The 20436-nt window shown below is 46.9% G+C and overlaps 1 protein-coding gene across 2 annotated transcripts; it reads right to left on the minus strand.

Moving 5' to 3' along the window:
• Nucleotides 1–1359: 1359 nt before the first annotated feature.
• Nucleotides 1360–9629, minus strand: Bic (bicaudal). 2 transcript variants are annotated; one of them, XM_077693337.1, is made up of 6 exons: nucleotides 9524–9629; nucleotides 9014–9069; nucleotides 7733–7846; nucleotides 5394–5502; nucleotides 3765–3857; nucleotides 1360–1671 (listed from the first exon to the last, which is right to left on the minus strand). In XM_077693337.1, the coding sequence occupies exons 2-6, from the start codon at nucleotides 9065–9067 to the stop codon at nucleotides 1556–1558; spliced, it is 486 nt and encodes a 161-aa protein (XP_077549463.1). In that variant the 5' UTR covers nucleotides 9068–9069; nucleotides 9524–9629; the 3' UTR covers nucleotides 1360–1555. The 2 variants fall into 2 exon arrangements, with proteins under 2 accessions (XP_077549463.1, XP_077549462.1); XM_077693336.1 differs by having other exon boundaries at nucleotides 9231–9544.
• Between the last annotated feature and the right edge of the window lie 10807 nt (nucleotides 9630–20436).

Raw genomic sequence — 20436 nt, forward strand, 5'->3', positions numbered from 1 at the left:
TCACAGTCCTAAAACTTGCTTTTGAAGCTCCGCAGTTGCACAGTCGAATCTCGTTATTTCGAACTTGAAAAGGATCCATAATTTGTTTGAATTAACCAAAGCTATTGAAATACGTATAACTTTGCCAGGACCACAGCATCAGTTTGAATTAAGCGAATTCGAAGTAATGAGATCCAACTGTAATTGTGCAACAGCAAAGAAGGCAAGGAGAAACAGTTGCATTTCATGCTTTTGCAATCTGTGGAGCACAAATTCAAGCACTAGTACTGGGAAGCGTCGTGGTGCTACTTATAACCTGCTTAATACGCAAAAAAGTGCATGGAAGTGTATTTCATTTTCTACATTTCACTTGCAGGATAATAAAACTGTGCAAAGAACATTCTGAGCTCTACTTCCTAAAAGCTCCTTTGAGCCTAGGGCTTTCAGCTAGCCCAAATCTTTGCATGGTACCGGCCAAGTGTCAAGTGAGAGCTTGAAGTCCTGTGAATGCTGCATTTGACACAATTGTTTCACAGATCATGGCACAAGGCCAAGTTAAACAAGCCCTATTGTATGTGCATGCACACCAAGGGGCACATTCCCAAACGGGGTGATTGGCCAAAGGTTGATGAAATGTTATCAATTATCAGTTTCAATCAACCAATCTAAGTTTCTGTAGTGCTTCTCCAAACGTACTGGATTTTGATACAATCCTGGCACTTTCTATAAAATGCCGAACACTAACCAAATAATGCCATGAATAAATAGGCTTCACCCACCCAAACCACTGAAAGTTGCTAAAGAGAATACTGGAAGTGTGCCAGCTGCAGCAAGCCTAATCTGGGAACATAAGAGGGGAGTGGCAGATCTGTGCTGAAACAGCTAATCCAATCACATATACCCAAAATGTCTATAGACAACTCAGCATGGCTATGGCCACTCGATATTTCCAGCTGCTTGGGCTTTTCCGGCCAACATTAGTCAGCACTTATATAATGCAACCCATAGTGATACATAGCATGTTCTGTCTAGGCACTCTCAAGCATTACCAAGTTGCTGTACAACCCCTCTGAAACCTCTGGCTACAATAAATAGTTCAACTATTCCCACAGCCTAGGCTGGACAAGCATTTCTTCACAGCACCCACAAAAAAAACCTCCAGCGAAGGAAAGCCACACACAGCTGCGTCCACTTTCAAACATTTTATTCTGGGTACAGCCAATCAACACTTCGTACACTTGAATCAAACCCTCCCGCCCAGCCCCCAAACAAGACTGCAAAACCTATCAATAGTGATGAAGACGAACACTCGAGGGAGAAACAAAAACAAAAAAAAGGTCCTGAAGATGCAGAAACATTGGCTTGGCATCTTTTTTAAAAAAAAAAGGGGGGAGATGTATGGAGCAACGAATAGTGTGCTGCCGAAGCACCCGTTCTTTGCTCGCCAGCCGCGCTGCATTACTGCCGCTTTTCTTCCATAAGCGCTGCGTCGAATCCGCCCTCTGCAAAGCGCTGCATGTCCCTGGCTCCAGTCACTTTCTTCCTTCCTCCTCGGTCGGTGAAGAAACAAAAACGCCTACACTACTTCTGCCTTGGAGGCCTCGTCGAAGTTCTCCACCAAGTCTGGGACGTCGTCATCTTCGTCGTCAGCGGCGCAGGCACCGGCACCCCCGCTTTGTTCCGAATGGCTCACTGCAAGGGGCAGGCACAAGGTACAGCAACTCCCGACACTATTGCGAATGCAAGCAAGTAAAAGCGCAGGCAAATGACAAAATGAAAATTGTGTTTCAACACCTATCACCTGTAAGGCTCGTTCACAACACAAAAAGTTCAGCCTGAATAACAGCAAACTGAGCTGCCCTATACTCTTTTAGGTTCGGAAGTTCTGCAGTGGTTTCACAACACAAACAGATCAGCCAGCATAACTGCCCCAACCAAGAACTTTAAGAAATTAATTCATGCTCACCCACTTCTTTCTTATTAGCACGTTTCTTCCATGGTTTGGGTTCCAGCATGGGCAGACGACAATTTATTACCACAGAATTCAATTTCTAAGCCCTTCAGACACCTGCATTGGATGCTGCTCGTTCATTACGACCCAGTGGTTTTTGATTATGGTGTTTAAGCGCGAGACACATGGACGACTACACCATGCAAATTGCATGAGACTATCGTTACGACTGTCGCCACAACTGATCGTACGCGTGAATTTGGGACACATGGTTTGAGGCAAGTGTGCGATGTCTTGTCGTCGGAGCTCCGCCCACTGTTTTTGCTCCATGGTTGCCTCCTTGTTTAGGCACACTCAGGCCGATTTAGGTATGTGCGATAGAAACACGAGCAGGAAAAGGAAACCTTTGTCAACTTGAAGTGATAATGAATAGTGCTATTACGTTACACATTGCATTTTTATATGTTCAGTACAGCGGTGTGGGAACATTTAGCACCCATGATTCCGCTCATCTATGCTGTAAGTACCGCTGGCAACGTGTTTACCAGGCGGAGAGCGCACGGGTTGGCAGCGGTAGTGGAGAGCTGCTCCCCACAAAATACTCTGAATTGCCACTAGCGCCTCCTCGGGGCTTTGAAAGAAACTTTCTCGGCGATGAAACTTTTGGGCTCTCATTGGCTGAGGTCGCACGACGATCGCAACGATGGCACGACTGCATCTGGCTTACCAGTTGCACGTCGCGAGCCTCCTCCGACCAGCGAACGACGCCAAAACCGGTCCTAACGATCGGTCGTAACGATCATTCACATGCACCAGTCGTCCATGTGTCTCGCGCTTCATCGCGCCGACAATACACAGGCTATGAGACGCATTGTAGTGGAGAGTTCCGAATTCATTCACCTGGGGATCTTTAACATGTGCCTAAATCTCAAACACACGGGCGTTTTTGCTTTTCGCCTCCACCAAAAAAGCGACCACTGTAGACGGGAATCGAACCCGCACCCTTGGGCTATGCAGCACCAAACTTACTGGATATATACCAGTTACGAAACTCCCCATAGGCCCCATGTATCAAAAGCCTGTGTTCGGTTGCCCCCGTGCGCAGAGGCAAGCTGACTAGCCCATCTGTCGACAGGAAAGTTGTAGTAGTAGTCAAGCGCTTGCGGCTGCTGACGTAAGTCGTAAAAAGAAAAGCCGCAAGAACAGAAGTAAATTCCACCCAATTAATGATTTCCAATTTAAAAAGCAAGCTTGATTTTACAAATTTTTTTGAATAATAACAGTTTAGCGAAGTCCAGCTTTTGTCCCCCAAGAGCGTGCCAGTACGCTTGGCCCTCAGCTTCACTAAGCAGGGGCGCCTGTGCCGCCTGGATTCTGAAGCAAAGTTTCGCAACTGGTATGTATTGAACTCTGATGCAGCCCAACGCCCAACTCTGATGCAGCCCAGATTAGCGAAGCACTTCCCCATGCAGAATCCCTAAGTGGCAAACTGCCCTAATGGCTGTGACACTCACAGGACCCATTCTGCCTTGGCTGGAAACTTTCTGGACAGCCCATGCCTGTAAGAGCAGACATTTCCAAGACAGACCCAAAGGCTTCCCCACCAGACATTTCACCCACTTATAGTAGAGCTGGACAGTTTCACTCCTTGGTCCACGGTAACATTGGGGGCGTTGCCCCAAGGACAGGAAAAGTCCCTAACCAGGGAAGCTCTTCACACCAAGCCCACCACTGTACATTCTGCTGGGGAGGAAAAGTGCCCAGCCGAGACGGCTTTCCCTTGTGCTTGGCCACACCAGGGCAGCACCAGGGTGGAGGTAGTAGGAGTACGCACCCATTGCACTCTGTACACTGGCCAGCCTCTTCAGGTGGGTCAGGCTTTCTGCTCCAAGCTGGTTCAGGATACCGGGCAGCATCTCTGTTATCTCTGCAGGCACGAGGAGGCATGCGCACGACCACTTGAGCAGGGAAAAACCGGCAATGCGGCATGGCTTCAGAGTAAACCTCTGCCACACAAGGCTTTTTGTTGGCCCCTTGGGCACCACGAAAGAATAAATTGCGTCCTGACAGTTATTGTAACAGAAACAAATGCAAGGCGATCCTTGTGAGCCAATAGGGCGGCATGAAAGCTGGGAAGTTTCTACGGGAGTCGAAATTTGACAGGAATTACTCAGGCTTTCAGGCTTCCTTTTGCATCACGACACTAAACTGCAGCAGTGAGCCGGCTGCAGCTTCGGTTTCCTGAAGCACCATATTCACAAAGATAATGCCTCTACTTGCTTTCACATCATCCTTCAAGGTATGGTTACACATCCCACTTGGTCAGAATGACACACTATATTTTTAGCATAGAATTACGGTGGTAGCACAGACCACATCCCGTACAAACAAACAATCTCATAACCATACCCTTATTTCTTCTTCTCACTAATTACCAATCGCAGAAGCTCCCAACTTTGAAAAACTCCAATGAAAATGCACACACCAGCAAATGATAAATGCTACTGGCTAATGTTTATGGCACACATATTAATTAGCCCTTTGCAATCTCTTGTCGCGCCCTGCCAGACTTGGAAGTGTCGAGGTTAAATTTCGCTGTTCTTTGCACTGTGATGTGCCCACATTCTTTGGGTACATGATGCGCAATCTCTTGAGGAGATAAGTGAACTTTGTTGAAGTTTTCTTCTTTTTGCACTAGGGTCCCGCACAATGTTCAGCACAGGCCTTCTGGATTCCAGAGCGTTTTCGCGTGCGCCCTGTTCGCTGAGAAGCATGGCCTCTTTCTTAATGTGTGCGTTTTATGGCAGTGCACCTAAGCTTCCATCAGTTAGTAATGACAGTGATTCAACCAAAACGAGGGACAAAGACCAGGACGGTGATGTTGACAGCACTGTGAAGATCATTACTATGAGCTACGCATTTTGTCAAATGCACACGCTGCTTAAATGTCGGTAAAGGAGAATGCAAGAGAAAAAATAAATTTCCTGCGAGTTTTTCTTGCACAGTTTGTGTTTTTCTTCGCAGCACCAGAAACTGGCAAAATAGCTGCAGACCAGAACAGCTGGAAAGTGGGTAAAAGTTCCGCACTGCAAGGGGTTAATATTGATGTTGCGAGCACCGTCGGCCTTCCACAGGAGTGCGCATACAAGGTTATCAGAAACGCAGTGAAACTTGTCCACAGTGAGCATAACAGATTGATTGCGGGGTATAACGCGCCGACGTAATGCAGGCGGTGCCGTAGTGGAGGGCTCCAGGTTAATTTCAACCACCTGGAGATCTTTAACGTACGCCAAAATTCTGTACACATGGGCATTTTTGCTTTTCGCCTCCACCAGCAAAGCGGCCGCCGCAGTTGGTAACAGTGAGCATAATACACACACACACATATACAAAGCCACAGACCTCAGAACTGCTGAAACATTGAGCATAAGTTAAAACAACGCAAGTATCCATCCAGACTCACGTTTCGTCTCCGCATGACCCGTGACTGCAAACGTGTTGGCTGCCAGAGAAGCTTGGACTTTGGGGTTGTTGAAGTGTATTACAGAACCGTCTTCCTTAATCATGTTCACCTGTGGACAACAAAACAAAGACCGATCAAGCTCCTTATCACTTTTCCCTTAATCCACCAATGCAGAATAAAAAAAAAAAAGAGTAAATAATAAAAGGGCATTGCTGTGTACAGTGGAATCTTGCCGAGGCGCTTCGATATTTTTTTTTTTTCATTCCCGGCCCACACGCCTTACAAATAACGAATTTTTGTGCATTTAATACGATCACATTTTTCTACAAAATTGGGTAATACGACCACAAAGGTGGATCTTGAAGGACATTTCTATAAACCTCGCGTCTTTTCTTTGCTACACCAGCTCAAACCATACTCCAACAAGCCACCATCTGCACGTTGCAAAGCCGCTGACGCCCACAGCAGTGCCGGTTTTGCAGCGACAAGATCACCGCTAGGCGCCCAACGATGATACGTCAGACGCCATCAACATATCGTTATCAAAGAAGGTGCGCAATGGTTACACCAAGCAGCAAGTTCCCTTCCAGACTTTTTGCCATGCTCTGTGCTTCCCCGCTGTTATATTTGTTCTGCCTTGTCACAGTGTTTGGTGTAGTGCTCTGGTTCTGAGGCTATTTTTGTGTTCTCCTCTGGCTGCCTTGTTTCTGTGCGCGACGGTGCTGCCAGGCTTGTCGGGACAATGTCGAGGAAATGCAAGGCGCTCAGAGATTTGTATACAAACTCGAAGAGAACCCGATGAGGAAGTGTGTGGACTTTGCACGAGAGAGCTCGGTTAGCCAGCGTCAACACTTGCCAGCAAGAGAAACTTCGAAAGAAGCTGCAAGTTTTTGGCTATGGTGGAAACAAATGCAAAATGCGTCCTGCTTACATGGCTCAAGAAAGCTAGGGTGGCAGGAGTAAACTTTGACGGGTCAGTCCCCTTTGTGAAAAATTTGAAAACATTGCGCTCCTTTTGGGCATTGAAGACTACTTCCCAGTGTCCGGCGGCTGTGTCAAGCAAAACGAAACATACTGGCTGAAAAATTTACTCCTGGACACAGAAAAGAAGGAAGTTAAAGGCAAACTGACCAGATACTTCAATGTTTCTCAATGAGAGTTGCTGACAGAGCATGCATACTTTTCTTCTTTTTAAAACCTCTTTTGGATAATACAGTTTTCGTACAAGTTTTATTTCCCAGTTTCTGTTAAAAAACGTATCAATGAGATTTCACCGTACCCGTACAAGCAGACGCAGCCACCTAGCATGCAAGTAAGTAAACACTCCCTATCTTGCAAGCAGAAAGTTGTTAACAAAAGAACAACTCCCACTCCTTCTGCATGCGTATACACAATGAAAGGGGAAAGAAAAATGCAGTACGAGAACAAGGAACAATATGTCATCCTAATGGAATTGCAATACTTCTAAACAGACACACTAAAAAAGAAACCGGAACAAGCAGCACTGAGGAGACAATAGACAATATGTTAGCCGCACCAAAACAAACACTGCAGCGGCACGCATGCCTTCAAGTGCTAAACACTTGCACAAGAGTACACGGAAGGATTTTTTTTTCTTTTTCAGAAAGCCAGTGTAAACAAATTACTTTTGAACTAACCCAGCGGTACACTGTCACGAAGCCAAATTTTATCCGAACGAGTCATTTTCACCTACAAGCCAGTAGAGATAAAGTTGTGTGGCTAGACTTCCTCCAAATCTATACTCAAACCTTCGACATGGACAAGATATGTACAAACGATACCAAAGATGACCGAGCTGAGTTTAAAGGTGTCGTTTGTCGTTCAGTTAGAACTTTGTCGTTCAGTTAGAAAGAACTAGCCTTTGATTCACTCAAAATGTAAGAAATATTGAAAACCTTCAATATTCCCGCCACAGCGAAAAATATGTGGGCAGGAGTAACACAATATCCGCCAGCACTAAAACATGGTAATCGATGCGTCAACGAAACAGGCCCCACCACAACCATCCAGTCTCATTTCTTGGTGGCGGTTTAGGTCAGCGGTCGTCAACCACACAAACGAGATTCCGTGACGTCATGAAAAAAATCACTGGATCTTGGCTGGTGAATTGCTACTGCTTCAGTATCTGTATTGTGTGATGACACTGGTATCATTGTTATCAGGACAAAGTGGTGCCTTTAAAGAACCAAACTTGTATTTTGTCTCCATAGCCCCTTTCACAGTCATTACTACGCAAACTGTGCTCCCAGTTACCAAGACAATGCCCAATCGGGTTTCCCTGACCAACTTGGCCGTGCTGGTATTTGTGAGCCACTCACCTCCTCAATGCCGGGGATGTTATTTACAGTGAGCTTCTTGAGGGAGCTCTGCAGTTTCTTGTCATCGGTGGTGGCTGTCCGGTGCACTACCTTCTTCTTCCGGCGTGCCGTGCCCTGTTTGGGTCGACAAGAATCGCAGCTCATGGAGCATCCTCAACAAACTCTTTGCAGCAACATTTCTCCATTTTTTGTTTAGTCATGTTTGCAACTCCAAGTAGCAAACGTTGATGAGCTCTTTCAATGTTATGTAATTACTTGCCAGCTTACTTTCGAACAAAGTAGGACATGCCACAGAAGTACACTTTGAAACAGCACAATACCGACATTGACGTAAGTAAACACCCACCAGAGCACTGACTTGCAACTGAAGTGTTGGCACTCCGCTGTTTCAAGATTTTCACGAATATGCCATTTAGATGCGGACATATACAAGAATCCTAACTTCATGCATTATTTACGACCTTGGTGGGAAAACTGACTCCACCTCTGCACCAACATTACTCGCAGCCTCCCCTTCAATGTACAAGCAGTTTTCGCAGAACAATAAATGGAGAACGAAACGTATTGGTCCAACTATCTTTCCCACGCATTGATGCCCAAGTTTTTTTCTTCAGAAGCTCAAATCAACAGGTCAAAAATTTTCGTTTGAGGCGCCAAAGCATTATCCAGGAAATAAGGCCCATCGTACAGATCCGATTAACCGAAGTTGCTTGAAAAGAAATAGTAGCATACACACCGCGATTTAATTTTCTTTTCTATCGGAAAAAAAAAAAAAAAAAACCCGGCAGCGGAGGCCGGGCAGCACATACACGACCTCGTACTCAAATGGAAGATCGGTACTGAGTCACCGCAGCTGGAACGTTTTCCCATAAGAGCACGCGCCGAGAGAAGCCACCCCAAATGCACAATGCGAGGCAACATAATGATTTCGGTGCCTCCCCACCAGAGTCGGGCTCATGTTCGCTAAAACAATGCGTCAACGATCTTTGTAACCAATTACACATAGGAAGAGAGAATAAAAGAATTCCGCCATGAACCGGCTACAACTCGGGGTCAGCCGACTGCGTTTTTACTACCGCAATGCGTTAACGACCTTTGTAGCCAATAAGTGTAGAAAATGAGAATAACTATCGACATGAACTAACGCACGTCTTTAAGATAAGTCGCTTAGACGATAGACGTGACCGGCGTTCACCAACACGTTGTCGCCGTAATACCGCAAGTGTTTGCGCAATAAGACAGCTCGAGCGCGTCATGCTAAAAAAAACCCCGTACACTCACCTTTCCGCCGATACGGACTTGGGCCTGGAGCTTGGTTAACTTGTCGGCATTCATGCCTGCGATGAGAAATCAAAAAAGGCGCGCCGATTAGAGGCGTATCGGAGCGTTCCCGCGACGTAGGAGGAAGCAGCGTTCGGCACGAGCCTTTTGTGATTGAACTCTCGACGCTACTGACAAAGCGATTACGGGCGAACAGACGGAGAAACAGTTGGCACACCTGCGTGCGAAGGCGCCAGGGCGTCTTCCTTATGTCCCACGGTCATCTTTCACGGCGAGATGCGACGACTACGAGCGATCAAGGCCGGTCAAATCGAAGTCGCCCCTACTGTGGCGTGCGGCGTGGTTAGGGCTAGTTCGCCACTTATGTTTTGTGACGCGATACTGCCGGTATGTCGGAGTTTCCACACTCGGCGCGCGCCACTGCGCACGCTGTCCCCGTTCCCGCGACGAAAATAAGTTGCCCACGCTGCTGCCACATTGTGAGCTTATCGAGAAAAACGCTGCACTCACCGCTATTTCTGCAAATCCCCGAATGTAGCGGCGAAAAATGGACCCGCGGGAGCCGTAGAAAGAGGAGACCTACCCTCGACCACAGGCTTGTTAGTTCAGGCTCAGCTGCGACTAAATAAGAAATCACTTGATCAAGCTTTTTATTATTTTTAAAGTCTAAGATACTTTGAAATTAAAAGATTTATTTTAACAATAATTTGGTTAAAAAAAAAAAACTAGGACGCGGACAGCTAGCAGACGACGCGACTTGTGGTGAACGTCACTGCCTGTGATTTTGGATGCTCTCGCGAATCATGTATCGCGAAAGTATTCCCGTCGTCACGAAAGTATACCCATTATTTTTCATCTTAAATGCAGTGCAAGTTTCATTGGATTTCTTGTTTATTTTTATGCATTTAAATGGACCTGCATCTTCTGCACCCGTACTGATATTTCGGATGTCTAGCTCGAGAAAATACTGCAACAATAACATTTTCACGTAATAAAATGAAGTTTTCAAAATTGTTTCATTATAAAATTGTACATTTCAGCGTTGATTACGCATATAACAATATTTGAAACGTGATATCAAAGCTCGATTACAGCGCCAACATACTAGAATGCGCGACAAATTTGGCGCCATTCAGCTCGTAATTTCAAAAGTTGGCGTAGTTGGTGGTTTCCCGCTTTTTACATAATTAAGGCTATAGACGGCCTCGTGCAGTCGTTCAATGATTCTGATGTCGCATACTACAGCCAGTAGCAGCCAAGATGCACATAAAAAGCATAAATATCGATGATTTGAACTCGTACGGCCAGAGTCAAGATCAATGTGCTCGACCCGCTGTTTAATGCAATCGCGGGTCTCAGCGGCAGCGACAGAAGCAACATACTGATCTGTTTCATTCTGGGCATCAGCAACCAACCTCCAAGATTTCGTCTGAAAGAACGGCCAGGCAGGAATAACTAAGGCCACGTGGCCTTAGTTATTCCTGCCTTATTCCTACGGTGTCCATCACATTCGACAATTGAGGCGTCCGTCTGAGGCCGGTCGGGTACGAGCACGCGAGATGCGCGGTTCATTTTTGTGTTCACCGGACATGCTTTTGTTGCAGGACAAAGTGTAATAAGCGCTCATTTACTTATGGGGGTGTTTTACTGCGCGAGTTTCCCACTTGAGCACCCCCCCTTCTTTTTTTCCTAGATGGTCACTATAGTTTGATGGAAATAAAATTGCGGCAAAAGGACAGGACGAACACAACAAGACACTCCGCACAGCGCAATGTTAGCGCAATTTTATTCCCATCATGTTAGACCAACAAGCCCTTCAGATTGCATTGATGAATAGTTTGTTGGCCATGTTTGCAGAAGCTTACTGTGCAGAACAGCATGGACGAAACGAAAAAACAGAACAACCATTAATTAGATAAGAAACTTTTTTCTTCTCCAGTGAATGATGTTCGGCTGGTCCCCATGTATGATCCATAGCTGCAGGGACAGCGCTCATGTTGTGTTCTTCCTTCGCGTCCTGTTGTTTTGCGCTGTAAATTTATAGCTTTCCCTTGGGTATGTACAGCCAAAAGCTTACTGACAGTAAACACGTTAGCGCATGATGTTCAGTACATGAGAGACCGGCGCACTGTCACAGTTTGTGTAGTTAGCGAACGCACTTTGTGAAAGCGCCTTATCACACGGTTGCCTGGTGTCCCGGCATCCAGAAAAATGACGACGTGAGGACAAAGCACTTTTTATCCCTCAATTAGACCATGAAAAAACAAACGTTTCAATGTGTGCGTGCTGTGTTTTGTTACTTGACAAAAATCCCCGCATCTGCATGTGTCTTCTCTGGAATTGTTTCCAGATATCTAACGTAGACAACAGCACAATGTTGTCAGGGGGTGGATCCGCCAAATGTACAGACTAGGAAAGTTGGCCGGCCCATCGCTAGACCTCTCTCCATGTTTTGAGCGGCATGCGCTCATTTGTTTACTTTCATAAAGCTTTCGACTGTACCGCAGCAATTCTTAAATTTGTTGTTCTGATGGTAAAGAAAGTTAACACAATCGATTTCTAGCGCATCCTCGTTCATGCCCACTTTTTATGGCTGTGTTACGAGGGAATATGACGCTTTTACGAGCCCTCCGAGAGATGGTTTCTTCGTGTCTGCCAGGGCTCACGCATGTTGTATGACCATTTGTCGCAGTAATTTGCATTAACAGCGTTTCCGATGCTCGCAGATGTCAGGGTTTAATTTCTGTGCAGCACGGGTCGCATGCCGTGTTGCAAACTCAGTCTGGAATGGAAGTCGGAGTTTCTCCAGAGTATTCATTTTAAAGTGGCGTAATTATATAATGTTGAGGAAAGGTAAATAGGTGAGCATGAAAAGGTTCATTTCATAGATGAAGTAAGCGAACGATGGTGGGGCCACTGTATGCGGTTGCATTCTCCATCTTTTAGTGAGAACTGTGAGACCAGCCTGCCTTAAAAGGGCAATCAAGACGAAATTCTTTTAATGCAAACTTCACTCGAATAAGGTGTGGAAAACATAGAATGGGCATGCGCCGCCCTAGCTACTTTTCCGCTTTGAAGGTATGACGTATTATGGGCAGCTCGTTGTGATTGGCTGACGCTGACAAAATCCAGCGCAAATTACACAGGGACTATATAAGCTTGCAGAACGAGCTATTTGCGATTAAATTTAGCGCACATTCTTTTTATAAGAGTAAGTATGGTGGCGTAAACAATGGAAGTTGCGAATGCACACACAGACGTAGAAGCACCAGTGCGTACTGTGCGCACTATGCCGGTTATAACTGCACAGTCGCCCGGGGTGTTGAGCTTACACGGCCAAACTGGCATAAGTGACATTTTATTATGTGACAAACATCAACCATACACAATGTTTCATGAAATGAGTACTATCTACTTTGACAAAAAATTCACAGCATATCCACGGGGTGAATGATGATGAGTGGGCGAAGCTCCTGAGGGGAAATCATCGGTAAAACCGTGACTCTTCAGTGAAAGTTCGCCCACTACATCTGTGTCCGAACGTAACGTCTAGAAAGTCTCGCTTAAACCGCGCGTCGGCACCTTGGGGCTGAGCTCGCCTGATGCGTTTTGCAGACGCCTCACGAGCTCTCACTGCATCGGGGTCTGCCTGCCGATACGCGCGCTTTCTCGCCGCTTCCCGTTCTCTGACGTTTTGGAGATCTTCTTCGCGCCGCAGCCGTGCCGCTTCGCGTACGGCAGGGTCCTCGCACCGTTGCCGTGACGCTTGGGCCTCTCGTTCTCGAACGCTGGGATCTTGGCGGCGTCGTCGCGCAGCCAGACGACACGCTTCGGCCTCCCGCTCTCGTACGGCAGGATCTTGGCGGCGGCGTCGCGCAGCTTCACGGAGCGCTTCTGCCTCGCGGGCTCGCACATCTGCAGCCTTATCCATTGGGCGACTCCGAGCGCGCGCCAACAGCGAACGGATTTTATTACAACGCTCCCCGCCATCTAGTAAACAATCCAAGAACTAAACTAGAGGTAGCCACGCCATCTAGTAAACAATCCAAGAACTAAACTAGAGGTAGCCACGCCATCTAGTAAACAATCCAAGAACTAAACTAGAGGTGGCTACATACATACGTCGAGGATGGACAGACCCACGCCTTAAGGAGCTTCGCCCCTAAAATTAGCCAGATACAAATTTGGTCTAACACAAAGCAAGTGCGGGCAGCAGTCCTGAGCAGTATCGTAGCATCATCTAGGAGTACTGGCGGTAACAAGGTGTTTCGCTGTTCGTTGTAGCCCTAGTCAACGTAATAATGCTTGTTTAGGCACCTGCTCTGGACAAATCATTGCAGATGTCACGACACACAGGACGCAGCAGGAGAATAAAAATTTTGGCTGAAAGGGTCACTGAAGGCAACCAGCAAGTTGGTTTCAAATGAGTCTGACCTTCCCACCGTGGAAAGTTAGCCACGTCGTTGGCCCGGTTAGGCAGTCGGGCATTCTCTGAGGACGTCCTGTTGGGACCTGGCAAGACTCTCAGTGTTCAAACAAGGCCTTCAAGTTTAAGACAATGCTGGCATTCTTAAAAGGCAGCGATTTAGCGGCTTGGCAGCTGGGTTGCCAGTTCTGGTGAACTATTCAACATGTGCTGTACATGGCATAGGCATTTTTGTATATAGTTCTACCCTAACCTCTATCTCTATCATCAAACGTGTCGCCCTCTATCCATGCTCTTTTATCCCTTCCTTCTACTTCACAGCGAGTAGCTGGCCAGAGTGTATACGATCAGGCTGACATGTCTGCATTTTCCTTGTACTCAATAAATTACTCTCTCTCTCTCTCTCTGGCCTTCCCATAGCCATTTTAGCATTAATTTGGTGCTTAAGCATGCCTTAATTGTTGAGAAAGTGGTATTCAAATGCTGATCAAGCGTGCCACCAACAGTGACTGCAGTCACTATTCGCGTCACGGTGAACCAGAATTAGGTGAGGTAGCAGGCCAGCAAGTGAGCCAAGCTTCACTGAGAACTTTTCTAACGTTTTCCTGCAGTTCCCTCTTCCTGGTATCAACCATGGCTATGAACACTATGAATGAGTGTTGGTTGGCGGCCAAAACAAGTACCTATCATCGGCAAGATGGTAACTAGCAACCCGGTACAAGACCTACTCGGCTCAATGCAGCTTGACGTCAACAACCCACATTGCCTAATCATGGAGGGACGTATGCCCAAGGTGCTGAACATGAAACATGAACAAGGCTCCACACCGAATATGGGAAACACTTTTCATAGAAACATATTACACACAATATCAGGGCTCATTCATCCAACTTTTCAACCAACAAATATGGTAGTTAATTAAATTCTATGGGGAATAACTTCAACAAGAGACTGTCTCCGTAGTCGCAAGGGACGAAGTCGCTTGTCGAAACATTGCCCCATGGCTGAGGCTGCTCCCTTGCCCAAGGATTTGTGCAGCACTCAGCACACACTCTCCATATGGGGCAGGAACCAAATCACTGTGTTCAGTTGATTATCATCAGAGGGGTAAAGGAGTGAAGTGTTGAGGTTGAAATGGGGAAGTTAGAACAGTGGGGTACTGTATTGTGTTGGAGCAAAGCTACTTTGTCAACGGGCCTGATGTTCTGTATGGTGTACGTGCGTAGTTGTGTGTGCAGGACTTCGGGTACATCCTCGCGACTCTACTCCTGAGCACGAATGCCAAGCTTGTTCCCCCGGACGGCATGAATGCTCTCCAGTGCCTTTAGGTCAGGGTGGTCTTTGGCAGTGTCTGGAAGCAGTCTCTCCAGGAGTTCGGTGGAGGGCAGAGGTCAGTTCCCTTTTGCCCACATTTCTCATCTGCTGCCTCAGTGGGGGTTGGTGAACCTGGAGTCAAATATTCAGTTCCCGGTCCTTGCAGGCGGTAACTGCACTTCTGATGAAAGGAAAATGCGCAAACGTTTGTCTGGGGTGATGTGCGCTTTCTGTTGTAAATCCCTTTTCCTCGCCCTTTATGTGTGCCATGCTCCCTAATGCACCAACGGGTCTCGTTTAAATCTTTATAAGTCAAGGAGCCTGGAACATTGGGCAAGTTCAAAACATAGACGTAGACGTAGAAGCCTGCCTTTTCTGAGAGTTGATCCCGCACCACATCCGGATTTTAAAAGAGTACTGACACAAAAATTTCATGTTACGTTTTTTTCGTTGCTATGGGTACTTGCCAGCCCACTAAATATAGAATGGCACATTATATTTACAATACCTTTAGGGTCGACCACAGAGGAAATAACTATTTACAGCCTCGTTTATTCGTGTTGGTTTGTTTCGTTGAGAACAACACTGGGGCGGCCGCCATGACAGAACGGCACTCGTGACGTCGCTGTTCTCGTTACACTACAGCTGGTCTGGACACACGCACTGTAGCGAGTGAGCGCGTCCAGACTGCTTGTGGTTGCACGTGCCCAGGCAGCATGACGTCAGTCCCAAAACTGTGACACGACTGCACAGGGCAGAGCAGCGCTTTGGCTTTGTCACGGGAGCCCTGATGTTGGCAGTTTGAAGCCAGGAGCAGATGCCGTCATGCTAGTGCCAAGATGGAAAGGGCTTTCTCGTGCATGCAGATATTAAGAGTGCTTTAAAATATGTTATACTGAACGGTTACTGTTGAAACTTTCTGAGAGATATCTCCATATACAACGAAAGCTTTTTAAATAGTTATGCTAGCTCTACAAGACCTCTACAGACACTCTGGCCTCCCTCCCCTCAAAACAGCTATTGAGGCGTGCAATGAAGGCCATGAACTACGACGGCACAACACAACAGCGAGCAGAGGACCCCTCACCCTCACGAAAGACCTACCCCCCGATGCACCCAAGCTGCCACGCCTGCTGGAGCCTTGGCTCAATGTGCTCCTCAAGCTTCCAAAACCCCTCTCCAAAAAGTGCCATCAGCAGGATCATGAAGCTGAGCGTAGAGCAGCAGCTGCCCGTACTGACAGAACCTGGAACTCGGTGTTCACGGCAGCCACCTGGGACCCCATCACGCACAGAGCCAGACTAGCTGCGACCTCCCCAATCGGCACATGCAGAAAGATCCACGTGTATGAGCACCAACCCAGCCCAGGTTAGATTGCACTGTCCGCCATCCTGTGCGCAGTAGGCGAGCTTTGTGAGGAGACCCGTTGGGGACTGAAGCAGACAGGGGAGAGAGTGGTCATCTATTCGGACAGTAAAGAGGCCATAAAAATCCTTGGCTGCACCCCCAGAGCTGGCACGCTTGCTTATGGGATCAAAATGGCAAGCACAGAACTGTGCAGGCACTGTGGGATGGAGGTGAGGGTGGACTGGGTGCCAGGTCCCACCTTGGGCATTGGTAATGGAGTCGCACAGGCATTGGCGAGCGAGAATATAGACAACAGCTCCATCCTGGCGACCCAAATTATGCCCGCACCAGATGACCCCAACCCAACGACCAAAAGTTTGGCAGCCAAGGAACAAAGGCGCGCCCTTTGGAGGCACATGCCCACCAACAACCACCCTGTTGCTCCGAGGACTGCCACGGGGGGCTCAGGTCCTCGTCCACAAGGCACGTGCGGGGGTCGCACTGACAGATATGTGCTCGCAAAATGGCGGGACCACCACCACTGCAGAACCAAGGCTTCCGACAACAGTGACGACGATGACCAGGAACAGGGCCCCATGATGAGCTGTTCCACATGCACCATGGAAGTGTGCCCAACAGTGAACCACATGCTGTGGAAGTGTCCTGGCTGCAAAAACCTCCAAGCCAAGTGCTTGCCACCACACATCACCCTGCACCAATGGACCACCCCCAACAACAGCCGGGACATGCTACTGTTCCTCTGGGGGACAGTAGCATGCCGCTCACGAGGCAGGAATTGATCACCGCATATGATTGTGACTGTGTGCATACACACACATGTGTGTATGCATTTTTTTCTTCCCCCCCCCCTTTTTAATCCAAAGAGCCATCCTACAGTATGCAGACTTTTCATTCATTCACGTCAGCTTTGAAATTTCGTGTCCCAAACCTTCAAAATGCGCAACGTGCCATAAATACTCCGATCTTCCTCTTGAAGATGGCTGGAACAGCAGTTTTGCTGGTGTCTTCCTCTTGGGGCACGTGCATACTATCCCCCTTGTGACCTTGGCCACTCCTTTGTTGCTCGAAAAATTCCAGCCGTGAAAAAACATGCAGACGTGACTGTTGTGGGTTTTACTGGCTGGAGCACGCAGTAGATCATTATCTTCAAGTGATAACGCGGTCATTCCGTACAAAACCAAACAGCAGCAATTCTACCTACGAGAAAATGTTGTGGAATAGTGACCTATGTTGCTGATATAGTGTCTGGAAAGAATGCCAGGATCGTCAGCATGGTGCACTCTTGTTTTTGCATGCATGTGCAGACATTGTGCCCCTTTTTTTAGATGCGACGCATCTCTTGCTCTCGGGCTTGTCCCTCCTGGGTCGTCGTCGCGGCGTCCGTCCGCATCCCTCCTTCGTTCTTCTCTCCCACAGCTGTGTGGAACACTCTCACTCCGGCTCATTAGCATACCACAGCTGGCGCGCTTGTTTGGCGCACGCTTCGCTGCGTTAACAACTGCTCCGGTGCGCGCAAGTGCGCGCATGCGCGACTCTCCTCCGTTGTCTCCTCTCCTACAATCGCTGTGAATATAAAGCGGGTATCGCGCCACGGTGGTTCAGTCAAGCGCTCGCTCTCGCACTGACGTGACCTTGCTTTGACTACTTCGTGCTTGACTTGATTCTTCCGATGAAGGCGTGATGGAAGCGACGGTCCCTTCAGTAAGTGGTGTGACACAACAATTACGCCCATCGTCCCGCGTATAGGAACACCCGCATGTGATGGAAATGCATCATAGGTGTTCACAACACGTTTCACGCGATTTAGAGAATCAACCCAACGGGAACACCAATTCAACCCCCCGATGCGTCGCATCACACCAGGGTTCCCTCGCGGGAAGATGGGCGTAATTTTTCTTTTACCAATTTTTGTTGATCATTTATGGGTATTTTCCAAAAAAGAGCTAGTGTTATGGATGTATTTTATGAATTATCTTTTCAGCTTGCGTGGAAAAACCCAAATAGTAATTAATAGAGAATTACAACTGTGTCAGAAAAAAAAAACATTGAAGAAGGCAAATATGTTTTATTTTTATAGCTCTTTACAATGAACACACTAGATTGCCAGGCTGTCAATCCCAGTAGTTATCAATGTGCAAAATGAATCATGCAATTCACATCTGCACACAAGCCAAAAGGCTGTCCGTTTCGTATTTGAAATTTACAAGCAGCGCAGCTATTGACATTCTAAGAAAGTTTAGGTTCCCTCTTGAGTGACTTCAAACCTGCAGTACTTCAATACATGCTAGTACTGCCCTTCTGTCATGACCTTGTTTGTAGACTGCGCTTGAGGTTACCAGGGGCACACTTTTAAAGGAATACAAACAGACGACGTAGACAGCACAAGCGCAGCAGTTGCACTAGTGCTGCCCACGCTGTCCGTTTGTATTCTTTAAATAGTGTGCCCCTGGTAACCTAGTGCGCAGTCTACAAACATGCAAAACAAACTTTGTAGCCGAATTCCTTACCTTACTGTCATGACCTTCTCAAACCTCCTGTCATGGCCTAGATATTAGAGAATTCACATCATGGAAATCCCGAAACAAAGAGAGATTAACATTTGACTTGTGCTTCAAAATGGAAGGCAAGGTTTCTCCACTTCGACAATTTTGCAGCGTCGTCTGTCGTTGCTGGGAACTGCTGCCATAAACTCAGTTGGCACATGCCTTTGCAAATAAGTGGGCCGACCTGCTAGAAATAGTAATCAGGCATTCGGAAGCAGCCATTGGCTGCTGTATTGGTACTATAGCTGTGAGATGTTGCCATCGCTGCTACGATGGGAAGGCACTCAGTGTCATTGCCACCCAACTAATCACCCATTTCACACATGTGAAACTGCTCTCCCAATTTTAAGGGGCCATAAAAAAACACAACCTGGTTCAGTTTAAAGGAACTAGCCTCTGATAACTCACTAGGCACCATTCCTGCTACAAAAGGTGTTTTCTATCCAAAAAAAGTACGCATAACAGGCCCTTGTCCTGTCAAAAGGCTGTGGACAAACAGTGGCCATTGAGTCACCGTTTATTATAATACCTAGTTCGCTTGTTGGAAGTTTGCGTTCAAGACTGACTTCATTGTTATTGGATCTGTGCAGCCTCGTGAATGTGCCCGACCTGTATTTTGTGTTCGTGGCCCTTTTAAAGGTAGCGACAGCTGTATATGGTCATTACTCAGTACGTCTAAAATAGCAAGTGCCCCCCCCCCCCCCCCTCCCGCATTTTCGAATGACCACCTTACTGTATGTGTAACGCAGGTCTATGGTGGCCCTGTCTCTGATCCTGTCACTGCTGCTGTTCAAGCCGGCGCCTATCTACATTCTGGACAAGGTGGACGCCACCCTGGATCTCTTCCACGCACGAATATCGACCAGATTTAGGGGAAATCCCCAAGGTGGAGTAAGTTTCTGCAAAGGAAAGTTTGACATACACCTGAATGCTATAGGGCAGTACGGTTGCATTCAGGAGGATGTCAAACTTTCCTTTGCGGAAATTTACTCCACCTTGGCGATTTCCCCTAAATCTGGTCGATTAACATCTGATTTTTTGTTCATTTGTCTTGTTTTCTCTGTTCCAGTTCATCGTCATTTCAGTGAACGAAGGCATGTTCAATAACGCCAAAGTCCTCTTCAGAGTGAAATTAGTGAACGGCATGTCGACCGTATCTCACACAACCAAGGGCGACAAAGACATGTGAAAGGACGTTTTAGCCGGACCTGTCACAGTTTTGCTAGCTTTTTTTTAAATATACATGTATATATTTTATTTTCGGTGTAATATCGCATCACATCTGATATCACTCGAGCATTATTCGATTCTATTTTAGGCCTTTTTTAAGCATTTTTAAATTTTAAACATTTTCTTTGGGACGCGAGGTTTCGTTGTCATTCTTCTAAGTACTCTCCCATGTCGCTTGCTTTGAGTCTAGAACACCGCAACATTCCTACCTGGTCAAAAGGGAAATTTGACTCATGCCACAGTATCGACAGAGAGCTGAGGCAACTGCTGAAAAAGTTCAGTGTGACAAACCCTCATTGAATATAGCCAAAAGTTTTTTATTCGTTTTGAAAATCTTAAAATAAAAACTAAGCAAATTGTGTGATTAAAGAGTTTTTTTCTGCAACATTGTTGTATTGAAGCTGACTGGTATTGTCTGTAGGTGGAAAAAGGGGCTCTAGAAGTCATGAAGCTGTAAGGGAGTATGAAGGCGCTGACTGTTTGCGAGTCGGTGCTTACAAGCACATGTGCCCTCTATATAAAAACGAGGACGACGGGTTAAT

This window comes from Haemaphysalis longicornis, unplaced genomic scaffold (assembly GCF_048455015.1).
Source record: "Haemaphysalis longicornis isolate Haplotype H1 unplaced genomic scaffold, Haemaphysalis longicornis Haplotype H1 scaffold_12, whole genome shotgun sequence".
NCBI classification, from domain to species: domain Eukaryota; kingdom Metazoa; phylum Arthropoda; class Arachnida; order Ixodida; family Ixodidae; genus Haemaphysalis; species Haemaphysalis longicornis.